At 35.5% G+C, this 15,089-nt stretch overlaps 1 protein-coding gene across 2 annotated transcripts in view; it reads right to left on the reverse strand.

The window, feature by feature from the left end:
- Nucleotides 1-73: 73 nt before the first annotated feature.
- The window catches only part of LOC106137129 (leucine zipper putative tumor suppressor 2 homolog), an 82,324-nt gene continuing 67,308 nt past the window's right edge, over nt 74-15,089 (reverse strand). For both annotated transcript variants that reach the window (XM_013337895.2, XM_013337904.2), the window contains 5 exons: nt 12,170-12,296; nt 11,191-11,308; nt 3,760-3,864; nt 1,726-1,948; nt 74-1,217 (listed from right to left, as the gene is read on the reverse strand). In XM_013337895.2, the coding sequence (XP_013193349.2) occupies nt 513-1,217; nt 1,726-1,948; nt 3,760-3,864; nt 11,191-11,308; nt 12,170-12,296 (1,278 nt within the window). In that variant the 3' untranslated portion in view covers nt 74-512. The remainder of the gene's footprint in view (nt 1,218-1,725; nt 1,949-3,759; nt 3,865-11,190; nt 11,309-12,169; nt 12,297-15,089) is intronic.

Below are 15,089 nucleotides of genomic sequence, written 5' to 3' on the forward strand. Positions count from 1 at the left end.
ATTTTTACAATAAAAATCTACTTTTACTTGGTAAGGCAAGGAATTACGAACACTAGTGAGCTATTTCAAAATAGTTTTATTATCTACAATAACTTATAGTAGGTACATCAGAATCTATTTATACCTATAATAAATTTGTCACGGGGCCTTGATATTTAATAATCTCTTAAACATCTATTCGTGGGGGCTATATTAATCATACAACATTAACCGTACCTCCGATATTACACGAACCAATTGAAAATAAAGAAATATTTGAGACCATTTTAATAAGGCAAAAACTCAATATACTGGATGGTCCTTAAATTTATAATAATTTAAACAAATGTGACGTAATCGTTAATAAATGAGTATTATTCCATCAGCAACCTAAAATAACGTAGCGCAGTCCCATTGATACTGACAAAACGGCAGGGGCAAGACAATCTATGGATTCTTACGTACGAATATTTACAAAATATAAAATAGCCTTTTCTAGATAAATAACTATAAATATAAATTTGGTAATGTAATTACAACTCTATCGTCTTTCCAAGTTTGTTCAAATTTTTCATGTTCTTGTTGGACAATTCCAGCTCCAACCTGAGACCGTCTACTTCTGCCTCTAAGGTCCGAGATCGCTTAAACATCTGAACGTAATTCTGCTGTAATTGCTTCTGGTATCTTAATACTTTGTCTTTCTCTTCGGACCACTTCCTTCTCTCATTATTGAACTGTGTTTCCTTTGTTTCCAATTCGCATTTGAGCCTCTCCACCATTGAACTTGCAGGGCAAGGCTCGCTGCAGGGATCCGGTAGCTCACCATTCAGTCTTTGGACTTCGGCATCTTCAAGCGCACTGTCGCTGGAAGTCCAATGGTACTCATTTGTCTTACAAACTTCGTATATGCCTCTCATTGTTCTACCGCATTCAATACCTTCATATCCGCTTAGAGAGACATCAGACAATTCTTGTCGTAACTCTTTGAGTTCAGTTTTTAATTTCTCTATTTCATTTTTGCTACTTTCCTTGGTCTTCGCAAGATCACTGACGCTTTCCATCAGGTCATTGGACAGTCGGTCAACTTCTGATTGCAGTCGGTTCACAGTTTTTTCCTTTTCTTCCGTTTCAGCTCGCAGCCGCATTATTTCCTTCTCTTTCTTGTCAAGGGCTTCCCTCAGTTGACGACAATCTGCCTTTACGGTTAAATATTCGTGGCCTTTAACTGTTTGTTCATTCTGAAAAGTAAAATTTACTTTATTTAATTTACTTAGATAAGAGTTGATACTGAATAGATAGAAAATCAGACAGAAACTTAACATTGAAACCATTTATCAAAATCCATGCCTTGACCGGTTTCGCGAGAAACATAAGCTAATCAATAAACTGTTTTTCTAATTTAAGTTAGTATATCACCTGGTTCATAGAACAGCGATGAGAAAGTATACTCAAAAGTTGAAGAGCCTCTTTCAAGTTTGAGTCTTCTGGCGAAGAGTCCAATTCCTCTCGTTATTGCTTGACTGTGGCCAGTACAAGCTCTCGTTTATTGCATGATCGAGTATAAAAAATAAAGTTTAAAAGTAAAAAAAGTAAATACCTGAGCCTCTTTCAGTATTCTCGCAAAGTATCTACTTCGTATCACCAAGTCTCTGCCTGATTAATGCTCGGTCTCGCCTGATCCGACCAGTTCATAGTCTCTTTCATGCCAAAATTAGGGTATAGAAAGCAAAGTCAAAAAGTAATTACCTGAGCCTCTTTCAAATGCGTCTTCAGCAACGCAATCTCTCCAGTTTTCTGACAAAGTGTCCACTCCGTGTCTTCAAGTCTCTGCCTGAGTAATGCTCGGTCTCGTCTGACTCGAGCCAGTTCGTTGTCTCGCTCGTCCCGCGATCGAGCACTGTAGCTCTGCAGCATGAGACCGCGAGGTGCCCGAAGACGCACGTCATGGCTTCGGAGTCGATCTGTTGTACTGGAATTGATAAAAAAGTAAATAAATAAGAAGATTCTACGGAAAGTATTAACCTTCTAATCCTAACAACTAATTGGTGCATCCAAATTACTTGAAACACTATAAAATCAGGAATTTCAATAACGTGATATTAATAAAAGTTCACTATGTTCATCTTATAGCTATGCATGATGTGCATAAGAGCAGTCCTCGGTAGTAACAGGCCTGCATGACACCGGGAGTGACTCATACAAAATTTATTTCGCTCGTCCTATCACATTGTTAACCCTTTAGGCGGTTAAAAACCATGAACTCCCGGATCCCGCATTATATAGTTCATGACTCACGACTAATTAACTTATAATCTTCAATATTGTTTCATAATTGGAACTCCAATAAATTAAGATCATATTTCTGTTATAAGTTTTCCTCTGTCAATAAGGAAAGGTTACTTTATTGGTTTTAAGATATTAATGCACTCTTTCAAGACCAAAGAGAGTATATTGTTTAAAGTCTAAATTAATCGATTTATATTTTTGACTTTTCCCAACTAATATTATTAATGTGAAAGTAATTTTATTTGTTTATTTGTTGTCTCTTCACGCGTTGTCTTTTGAATCAATTTTCTTGAAATTTTGCCTAAATAATTAAAAAGCCTGGAATACGACGAATTCGCGCGGGCGAAACTGCGGGTAAAAGTTAGTAAAGAATAAAGCATAATGAAAAGTAAAAAAAATTGATGATAATCTAATTTAGATACATATAAACAAGGATAAACAGAAAATGAGCAAAGAAAAAGAAGTACTCATTATTATTTTCGATTTCTTTAAGATTTTTCAGTATTCAAATGCATAGGTAATCCCCAGGACTTACTATCGTAAAACAGTGTGGCCAATTGGCCATCTATATTTGGACATCTCATCTTAAACTTAAGTATAAGATCGATATTGAGTGTATAATTTCCTGTTATTCACAACTGACTCATAAGTACAGTTGTCAGTACACAGCATATGGTGTATGAATTTTCTTTATCAGTCATGTTTGCATGCCCATCCGCCACTATCATATCTTTATTTATTCAACCCAATGCGTGGGATTGCCGCTGAAACGTACATACTCGATCTATATATTTTTATATTGATTTTCCACTCTCTTCAACTTAAAGTGTGACCCACAACAACAAGCACAGACAAACAAAATACTTAAAATCTTTTCCCAGAAAAGCATGTAAGAAAGTAGGGAAGGAACATAAACCAGAGGTAAATATATCGACTGTACCAGTCAAGTAACGGACCCTACAGTACAGCGCCCAGCCCAGCCAATGTTTGCAGTTATAGCCCATTGTTTCAGATCCGATGAAAACCTGCCTTTATCGTTTGACCGATTTCCGTAGGTTCGACAACTTTGTTTAGCTTGTAAAAGGAGGTAAAAAATATGGATAGTAATAGGAATAGAAAAGGGTATGATAAGATAGTTTGGTAATGGGAGAAGACAAATGAAAATATATAAGTGGAGTGTGAATCAAAAATAATTTCCATTCCTACGGGAAGGCCTAGACGAACCTACCTCGATCAGATAAGGACGGCTTGGAAAAGGTCAGGTCAACAGTACCCGAAACTGCCGAGCTTACAAGAAGAGAGATGAATGTGGATAAATCGCAAGAAGTAACCAGAGATTGTGGCAAGTGGAAAGATGTAGTCTCTGCCTACCTTTCCGGGAATGAGGCGTGATTTTATGCACAGTTTATACACAGATTGTGTGCACTGTTTAGTGGTGGTAACTGCTCTGGTGGTATTAAGAAAATAAGTTTAAGAGACGAAAAATATTGGTACCTGTAGTCATGTTGGTCTCTCTCAAGCTCAGCCACTCCTGAGTCGGCAGGCGATGGCGCCGGGACAGGCTCCTTGTCCCCGGACAACACGGAACTCGATTTTGTCCTGGAATTGAAAAAAAATTACATTACACACCATTCATCAAGACTTCAGAACTAAACGGACTATTGTCCGTTTAGTTCTGAAGTTCATTTCATTCAGAAGTTAAAATCACATATTTGTGATTTTTCAATTCATGAATCGGCTCGTATAACAGGAGAGATATCAAAGGTGGTGGATATATAGGATCTTGGACACCAAGACGATGTTTTCCTTCTCCTTAAGAACATAAGTTAACTCTAGAAAAAATTTTACTTATCTAAAAATCAATAATTCAAAATCTTTTCGGTAAACAAACAACGTATCAATGCAAAAAACTGCGTATTAAAATGTGATATGAAACAATAAATAATAGTTAAACGTCACATAATCACATAAAGAGCGGATAAAAAGTTTCTGCGAAGTGGTACTCTTATTTCAATGCCATGAAACAATCGAGAATCGTGTTGTACTTAAATCGTGATAAAGTCAAATTTTTCTTATTCATTTTTTCAATAAGAAGAGAGGTCAGTTAACTTTGTTCTTTGTCGTTTCTGATATTACTGTTCTCGTGATTTTTAAGCTTTTCATCAGTAAATTCATTTTGAATAAATATATTTGTACTTAGTTCAATTTAAGTTTCATTAATGTATTTGTTATATGTCCATAAATGTTGCGTACAACATATTAATTCGAAATTTCCAGTTACTACCTGATTTTCTGACCCGATGCTATCAATTCTCCGCCAAGTGAAATCCTTTTCCGGAAATTATCAGCATTCGCCAGATATCAGGTCAGTTCTCAATAAAATTGCATCTCCATTAAACGGTATACTCTTTGGTAATCCTCAATTACCGACGTCTTCAATTTCGCAAGCAACTATTTAAATTAACTCTTTACTTAGAACTGTTCCATTCATACAGTTGCAATCGTCTTGAGGATTCTCGTTGAGATTATCGCAATTTTAAGTAAATGGCTAATGTTATGAATAAAATCAACAATTAATGTTTGAATCGAGCAATGAAATACAAAAATGACGATTTTCAATGCAGCTCTATCCAGATAATGTAACAAGTCCTGATGAAATTTGTTAAACTGTAGAAGATTGGTGGTCAAAAAGTACTCTTTCTAAAGAAATGAAAATTAATTTAGTCACTGAAGCATTCCTCAAATCTCGTAGTCAACAGAACAGCGTGGTTGTAGGAAAGGCGTCGCGGTCCAAAGGGTGTCTTGGTCCGGCGGCGAAGCGTGGCGTTCTGCCTCTGAATCACAGTTCATGTTTTGCATTATAATTCTGTTAATTCGTTGAACATGGCAAAAGAGAAACAATGCGTAGTAGTGTCTTCTCCGTTTGGGAAAATGTCGTGATTATGTGTAGTTAGTATGTTGTTTGTGTTACCATCCTGTGATTTATTTATAGTTTTATATTTTAATTCGGTAAGCTTAGTGAACTTCGTAATTGGTATCAAATTATGTAATTTTGATGATATTTATATTTTTAAAGCTTTGGTTTGTTTGCAAATTTCGTATTTTAATTAGGCCAAAACACCATAGTCACAGATTTTCTTGTAAAAAATATTGCTTTAAGCTCAATAAAACTCAATATGTTAATATTTTTACCCGGAATTCTTGTTATTTTCCGCAAATTATAAAAACCTTGTTAATCCGTTGTAAAGCAGAGCAGGTTTGCTAATACTCTACTTATTATATAAGTGTTTGATCTAGATGTTCAGCATTATTATGGAAATTGCGATAATTACTAAAATGAGCATTTATGGCACTTGAAAGTGGATCTCTGCTACGGTCACTTCACCCGTTGCAGTTTGTATTAACTACTTTATGGTGAAAATGCTTTCATTGTTATGACCAAGGCTAAGGGTGACTTCTTCGATAAAATTTTCTAATCAAAAATAAACTAAATACTTTAAATCAATCTTTTAATGTGTGCCGTGTGGTTCCCGGCACCAATAAAAAAAGAATAGGATCACTCCATCTCGTTTCCATGGATGTCGTAATAGGCTTATAAGCTTGGGATTCTTCTTTTAGGCGACAGGCTAGCAACCTGTCACTATTTGAATCTCAATTCTATCATTAAGCCAAACAGTTGAACGATCAGTCATTTCAAGACTGCGGGCTCTGTCTACCCAGCAAGGGATTTTGACGTGATTATATGTATGTATGCATGCAATCTTTTAGGTTATATTTATCAACATGCAGATTGATGCATAGCAGTGCCTGCGTAAATCGTTTTTTGCCTGATTTTGTGGTAATTTCTTAAAAATAATTTCTTCTCTTATACGCTCGCCAAGGCATACCATATAAGTAGTTTCAACTTTCGATAGAAAATGGTTTCTATAAATTTCCACATTAGCGAAGCTCCGTACAAATAATGCAGATTAAACGATATTAAAATCTTCGTTCCATGTACCTACATACTTAGATATAAACATGATTAAATATCTGTCAGTTTATTTGTTGCTTTACCTAAAATAACGAGCCACCATTATCAGTAATTCGTAGCTTTGTTCCAGCAAGACTATCTCTATCATACCTTAAATTATTGCGATATTAACTACTAAATATTTATTGTTTAAGTGAAATGCGGGTCACGTCATAATAATTTCGTCACTGAAGATATGACAAATAATTAGCCCATTTATAGGAAAACAAAGAATATATAATTATGTAGCACATATGACTTTAAGTCATTCATGATTTTTGTAGATCTTCTGTGACTTCGACGAGCTGATTGAATTTATTGTCTCAGAGTTTTTTTAATTGAGACTTAAAGGTGCAATAAGTGAACTTGATGGTTATAGAATTTTCTAAAAGAAAAAACGGTGTCAATTTAGAATCAAGGTACATAAAAATACACATACATACAATGCTAAGAATAGAAAGCACTATATTGTGCGTTCTATAGGTATTCACGACAGAAGAAAGGATAATTCTGATTCCTATAATACCTACATACTTATATAAAAAAAAATCGACTGAGTTCAATTGACGAATCATAAATTCATTCATTATAAAATGTTACATGAACAACAGTAATTAAAGTGGTATTCGAATCAGTTATAAGGAGTGAAAAAGTAAGGTGGCCTACGCTTGAGTGAACACAGCCTTTGCAAGTGCACTTCTTATGATTTTGTTACATTTGTAATGGACAGTGCATGTTAGTAATACAACGACAATGTAATTTTAATTGCAACCAATCCACTAATAATTCACTGTAATTAGAGATTTAAATCTCGTTATCAAGTTATTTCTGCGTTTTCGAAGAAGAATCTCAATCGCATGCAAATTTCTAATACTGCAATGACAAATTTTTAAATGATTTGGTCTTTGAACGTTCAATTATTTATCACTTGGCAGTCGTGTTACTTTCTGTTATCCAAGTTAGCAAAAAATTAACCTATTCAATTAGAATAATGTTCGAATTAGGGTCATGGTATAAGTTAAAAAAAATATCTGGTATATCCTCATTAAATCAAATTTTGAACATTTATCACATATATATACTTCTTTTGTTTTTGTTTTAGTTATTGTGAAGATCATAGTTCCTAACTCTTCATAATATTGTGTTCTTACTATGACTTAACTGATGAACATTTTTAAAACACTCCATTGTTTTCTAAAACTCACGTGTCAGCGTTTACGCGTTTCATTATCAAATTTTCTAGACATTGTATGGTTTATTCCGATTTAATACTATTATCATTTGCAATACGGTGTATATTTGCCAAATCAAGTTTGGATTTGTACAGCAAGCCACATAGACAAGTGTAACATTTCCATATAGTAAACAAATACCATACGAGTATAACGAAAAATGTCGATAATTACCTCGAGAATCTCGGGAAATTCTGTCTTTATGCACCCCTAAACTACATCAAGAAACTAACATGCCATAATCCAAATCTTTAGAAATATCGGTTAGGGCTGTGCGTTTGTCAGTCAATCAGTGTTTTTTATATATTTCAGACATTTAGACAAGCTTTTGCGTGGGGAATCGTTTAGTGGGAATTTTCAGAAAAGTCTATTCTATTTCTGTGCCAGATTTCCTTAAAATCGATGTAGTAATTTTTGGGTTAATTCGTTACAAACAAATACTTTCTCTTTATAATAATGATGATGATAGTATGGCTTGCAGAAGCTGTATCGTAGGTGGTTTATATTTCTATGTGACCCACTGTACATGCAAATCAGATATTTCTGAGCATCGGAGCGTAGTTCCTGTACTCATCTCTTGGCAATCCATTGTATACAATTTTGAAGGTTATAATCATTGCTACATGGTATTCTGCTCGGGTAAAGTGGCCATTCATTAATAAACTCTTGGACTTTTTCTGCACAAATAGTATAAAATCTTGGATTTGTTGCTATTTATAACAATACTTAGAAATGATTTAGCTATTTTTTCATAAGCTACATTGTATGATTTTAGACAGTGATTTCTCACACACTTACAGGTCAAACCGCTGGGTCTAGGGATTTAAAATTTGATAGGTAGGTTATCTAGAAGTAAACTACATTTACATATATAAACACGTCTATATCACTTGCGGGGTAGACAGAGCCACCAGTCTTGAAAAGACTGATAGGCCACGCTCAGCTGTTTGGCTTAGTGATAGAATTGAGATTAAAATAGACTCTTGTTTTCTATTGGTGCCGGAAACCACACGGCACAGACGTGCTGACAACAGAAAATCTAAGGATTATTCGTTTTACGAAGGCGTACCTACTTAAGTTAATTATTCAAATATAATTTTAGCAACATCTTAACTCGAGTAACAAAAAATTGTCTTAAAATATAAGTCAGCTACCCTCTTTTCTATAAATATATGTAGCAATAATTCCGCTGATGATATTTTGGGAACTACAAAAATAGTTCCTTTCCCCAATCCAGCCCCTACATTTATGTGGTCTGTGAACATATTGTTTTTTATAAAATAAAGAATCATGAGGTAGATTTTGCGATATAACTACTAAAATAGCAACTAAAATAAACTATTTTTCATAATAGCTAAATACCAATTTGTTTTATTTATTTTTATGTGCAATAAAGAGTTTACAAACAAACTAACAAACCAATGACATAAAATCGACAAATAAAAATCTTCTATTTCTAGATTCTAGATTTTAGCATTAGTACTATTATAAGTACTTATAGATTTAGATCGGTAGCAGGAAATGCAGTTGCAAAATGGTGCATAGCTGATAACAAAATCAGCGGAAATGCAAGCAGTGGCACAGTAGATCACTGCAATGCATAGATAAGAGAAGACACACTCAACGGCCCAGAAAGAGTAAGTTCTTTAAGGTATGGCCCATGGGTCCCAAACGAATACTAATATAATAAATGCAAAAGTCCGTCTGCCTGTCGCACTATATTTATATATAGGAAGTAAAAATAAGTATCAAAAAGCAGAATAAAAAGTGTATAAATCAGATATTTATATATATATATATATATATATATATTATATATATCCGATGTAAAAATGGGCTACTTTAATTCTTGCGAGAACGGGAATAACAGGAATATTAGATTAACGCGGACGAAGCTGCAGGAAAAAGCTAGTACGCATAAAAATTAACTAGAATTATACCTAAACTGTACTGACAATCATTTAGAAGAATGAGTTACAGGCTAGGACGATAATGATGATGTCACCCCCAATTGTCAATTTACAATAAAATAATACCTAATTGTCAATTTTAAAAAATATACATTTCTTTGAAAATTATATTGCGTACACAGGAATTGAGGATCAATTTTTTAAAGATTATAATCCATTTTACAATTTATATCAATTACAAAGACACGATACGAAATAAAACGAAGCGACATTCCAATGACTCACCTATCCATAGGTCCCGCTCCGAAACATCACAAAACCGTAATATGAATTGCACAATTTTTTTTTAACTTTTTTTTATTTTACACTGTGCTATTTGTATAGAGAAGACTCATTTTTATATAAAGCAGCATACACACGTGCAATCTTCACTCCCGTCAAGCGACGTGTGGCAGAGTAGCAGTACGCGCGTGCCAGCGATAATATGGCGCTTTCCACTAATTCGGGATGCTAAAGGACATTTGCAATTGGAGGTTTGAAAATGTTAAATATTTAACGATAATTTATTTTGAATATGCACAAAGTGTGGACTGGATCCGTAACAAAAATGTTAAGTTTACTGTAGTAATAATTTTATAAGTTACGTGGATCGAATAATACCTAATATTGATCATGTTAATTAGGAAAATACCATTTTTATCTAGAGTTTTACTTTGTTTATAAGAGTCCAGCACAATTACGAATTTACTGCTGCGGCACAGAAAGCACCAAAACGTTATAAAACAATTTTCGACGTTCAGTGATCAATAATTAATTTGATAGAAATTTTGACACATTATTCATAGGTATATGAATGCGAAATGCAACATTTTATCGCCGAATAGCACTCATTCAAGAATTATAAAGGCAGAGCCACACATGCGAGGGCTCGTTATCGCTAATAACTTTAATTAAACAGTTTAATTGACAGACACTACTGTCTCTGCTGTAGACATTTCTATCTTAGCTTCATGTTGGTATTTGAAATATTCATCTCTTCGTGCATCGTGATATGGCTAGGTATGTTCGTATCATAGCTTCTCTTAGTATTCCCTCGCTTATTGACGACTAAAAGTATTATCAATTTAATCATTGGATCACACAGAATATAGGAAATGATTCATAAAATATCAGGGAAATCACTGATGGAAGGGAGTGATAAGCGATGAGTGTGGAACACAGTATGTTTTTTCTTTGCTACCAGACTAGAGATCTTGCACTAGATTAATGTGCGCCTATCCCTTAGTCGTATTTTACGGCATACATGGGTATGAGATAGAGTGGTTCTATTCTTAAGTGATGGGAACCACACAGCACATATAATCATGTATTAATCCCAAGAAGTAATATATCCACACAATAACGGAGTCGTGTCGTTAATGGAAGGAAGCGGTGAGCGGGGCGAGCGGGAGCGTGAAGAGCGAGTGAGAGGATTTTACTTTTTTAAATAGGTAAAAATACCTGTTGCTCCTTGTTATACCTACATACATATAGTCACGTCTATATCCCTTGCGGGGTAGACAGAGCCAACAGTCTTGAAAAGACTGAAAGGCCACGTTCAGCTATTTGGCTTAATGATAGAATTGAGATTCAACTAGTGACAGGTTGTAAGCCTATCCATTAGTCGCCTTTTACAACATCCATGGGAAAGAGACAGAGTGGTCCTATTCTTTTTTGTATTGGTGCCGGGAACCACACGGCACGGTTATACCTAAGTGAAGATAATACTCACACAATAGCGGAGTGGTGTCGTTGATGGAAGGGAGCGGTGAGCGAAGCGGGCGGGAGCGCGGAGAGCGACGCGGGCTGCGGGGAGCCGCACCAACGCGCTTCGCGAACGTCTGATGAGCCTGAGCAAATGAAGAGATATTCCATTACTATTATCATTTTGGAAAAAATAAGTGAATAATAGGAAAGTAATAATAAGCTAAGTTACATATAATAAGTTACGTTAGGTCTACTGAAAGGTCAGCTCAACAGTACCTTGAACAAGTGCAATGTAGTTAAGTCACATTACAATAAAACAGTGATAAATTTGGATGAAGCGAAAGAAGTATATTTGATTTTATTGCCTCGCAGCCTATGTCGTGATCGTAATGCAGGAATTTCCGCCTTGAAATTAGTTTTAATTAGTTCAAACTAATTGAACTTTTTAGTGTAAGTAGCACACATTAATTAAGTACTCGTAATTTGCACAAACAGCTAATGTGTATAAAGGAGGTCGTTATAACTTTACCTATTTTATGTAAGTTGCTTCGTATTACTTGCCTTACTTCAAGACTTTGATGGTAGACCTACTTAACTTCAGGAGGGCACAACTGAGACTAACGTCAACATGTTAACATACATACATACATATGGTCACGTCTATATTCCTTGTGGGGTAGACAGAGCCAACAGTCTTGAAAAGACTGATCGGCCACGTTCAGCTATTTGGCTTAATGATAGAATTGAGATCCAAACAGTGACAGGTTGCTAGCCCATCGCCTAAAAAAAGAATCTCAAGTTTGTAAGCCTATCCCTTAGTCGCCTTTTACGACATCCATGGGAAAGAGATGGAGTGGTCCTATTCTTTTTTGTATTGGTGCCGGGAACCACACGGCAACATGTTAATATGAAATAAATAGTTATACTTCTAAATCCATCCATCAGCAGGCAACAAAACGTCACATATGACAAAGGTAACACGACAAAAATCAAGAGTTACTTACTCCCGTACAGAGTCATATGAGAAGGTGGTCTGCTTGCCAATACCGGTGTGGAACCATACCGCTCCCCGCCGGCAGACAAGCGTCCTCCGAGCGGTTTGAAGGCGATCGGCCGGATCACCGACTTGCCCTGGAATTAAAAAGAAAGTTAATTAATAGAGAGGTACTCTCTGCCTACCCCTCCGGGAAAGAGGCGTGATTTTATGTATATATGTATGTTTATTAATAGAGCAGTACTAAAACTAACTTAGAGCATCGGTTATGATAAGGTGAAGATAGCTGTGTTACCTCGCCTTGATTGGTGTTTGGGAAGTGACCCAGGTATCTTCTGAGGCAGGGTTAAGTAACCACATGACTAAAACAGAGTGATACAAAAGATTAAATCCAACGACCGTCATGTTCTCTATTGTAGGTTATGTAAGTACTTACATATATTAGTTTGATTGCCGATGCTCAAATAGTACTACTTAACTAATGGACATATTAAATTTTGTATGAATGTAGTACCTTATCCGAGGAAAACTAATTCTGGAAATTTTCACGGAAGCGCAGTCCCGGGCTAAAAGCTGTTTTAGATATAAACCGCTCGCCTGTGCGCCATGATCTGACCACAATCACAATTTATCTATTCATCGAGCATAACGAATTCCGCCAGACCGTACAAACTCGTACAATATGTACATTACAAACATATATACAATTATATCCCTTCATATCTTGACTACGCGTGTCGGATTTGATATTTGAAAGGTATGGGTATGTATTAAAAATCATATAGATAACTTTTCCTTCTTTAAACCTCAACGTCACGGCCGCTTAAAGCTTAGCAAGTTATTAAATGAACCCAACCTAAATATTTTTTATAGGTAAAGTCATTTTTTATATTTACATACATACATAAAATCACGCCTCTTTCCCGGAGGTGTAGGCAGAGACTACCTCTTTCCACTTGCCACGATCTCTGCATACTTCCTTCGCATCATCCACATTTTTTATATTTATAGAGATAAATCTGTGCTAACTGACTATCTGAGTCTCAATACCATCATTAACCTGTCCAGCTTTAGCTTTCAGTTTATTTCAGATTGTATAATCTTTTATATATATAATAATTGTATGTCTTTGTATAATCCGTAATGGAAATACTCGTATGTGATTTTATTATGTGTATAGATGTGTATAGTTAGAAGGCGTAAGAATAAAATGTTTTCCTAGGTAGGTAAAAGACTTTAAGATGTAAATGTGATGTAATAGTACTTAATTTGCGAAATTCATTGTTTTTTCGACAGGAACAGTTACCTTCCAAATCTTCCACAGCAGGTTAATCGTCATTTAGATGTTATTTATCTCATGCGCCGGCGCACGATTTTGGCATTTGTCCCGTACGCAAACACGCAAAATGTCACGAGTCCCAAAAGGTGCACGAAAGGTCGCACGGCTCCACATGCGATTTGTTTACAGTTGAAAGTCTGGACGCATTTGCGACACGACACGTTGCGATTAATTCGAATAACTAAAATATGTTGTTGAAAGTGCAACATCACGAAAAAAATGTTACCCAAGCTAAATATTAATTATTTTTTCACAGGTTTGTTGTGTGCAAATTGCTAAAAAAATATTGTCAAATCGTGTCGTGTCGCAAATGCGTGGCGAGGCGACCGCAATATGACGTGCGACCAAAACAATAGTCCTTCAGAGTAACTTTAGTTTGAATGACCACATGTACCACACACAATTACCTTATGTAGACCACACATTAATTACGTATGATTTAACATAGACAAAACAATGTTAAGTATTTGAAGAAGTTTTATTTAGTCGTGTTGTTAGTTTAAAAAATATTAATTAATTGCATACATACATACATATCACGTCTATATCCCTTACGAGGTAGAGAGAGACAACAGTTTCGTAAAGACTGATAGGCCACTTTCAGCTATTTGGCTTTAAGATAGAATTGAGATTCAAATAGTGACAATTTGCTAGCCCATCGCCTAAAAGAAGAATCCCAAGTTTTTAGGCCTATCCTTTAGTCGCCTTTTACGACATCCATGGGAGGGAGATGGAGTGGTCCTATTCTTTTTTTCTATTGGTGCCGGGAACCACACGGAAGATTTTATTAGATAATTAATTGCATGGCTGCAATAATTATGCCAGAATTTGAGAGAAAAAAAAAGCAGATATAAAAAAAATACGTCCGCTTTCTCATAGCAACAATAGATTCAACATAACCATTTCTTACGAGTGCCGACAGATCAATCAAGCGGAGACAGCTCCTTAAAAAAGAAAATATGTAATGAGCAACGACGTCGAACAGGCAGAGCCAGGAATTCTTGCTTGAGAAGCAGGCAGACAAAAAAGTAGAATACTTGCACAAAACCGCTAAACGATGGTGGAGGCTGACCACTACTATTACTATTTCTCGAACAAGACGCTAACGTAATCGAGTTTGTATCGAGTCGTGTAAATACGTAAGATTCTAAATAAAGAAGTACTTATTGGGTTTCTCAAATACAAGGTTGAAATAATACAGAAATAGGTAGTAGCAATTAGGAGTAACACCAATTATATAAATTTATGCGAAAACGGGCGTGATTCGAGAAACGCACGAAAATAATAGTATAGCTAAGTACACGTATCCGCAGGAACGAACGAAACCGAATACTTATTGTAATTGCAATAATATAAAACAACGCCGTTTGTGGAAATCTACTTGAATTGGTGTAGTAGGTAGGGAAAGACCACAATATACATACACACATAATCACGTCTATATTCCTTGCGGGGCAGACAGTGCCAACAGTCTTGAAAAGACTGATAGGCCACGTTCAGCTGTTTAGCTTAATGATAGAATTGGGATTCACATAGTGACTGAAAGCTAGCCCATCGCCTAAAAGAAGAATCCCAAGTTTATAAGCCTATC

Source organism: Amyelois transitella, chromosome 8 (assembly GCF_032362555.1).
Source record: "Amyelois transitella isolate CPQ chromosome 8, ilAmyTran1.1, whole genome shotgun sequence".
NCBI lineage: Eukaryota > Metazoa > Arthropoda > Insecta > Lepidoptera > Pyralidae > Amyelois > Amyelois transitella.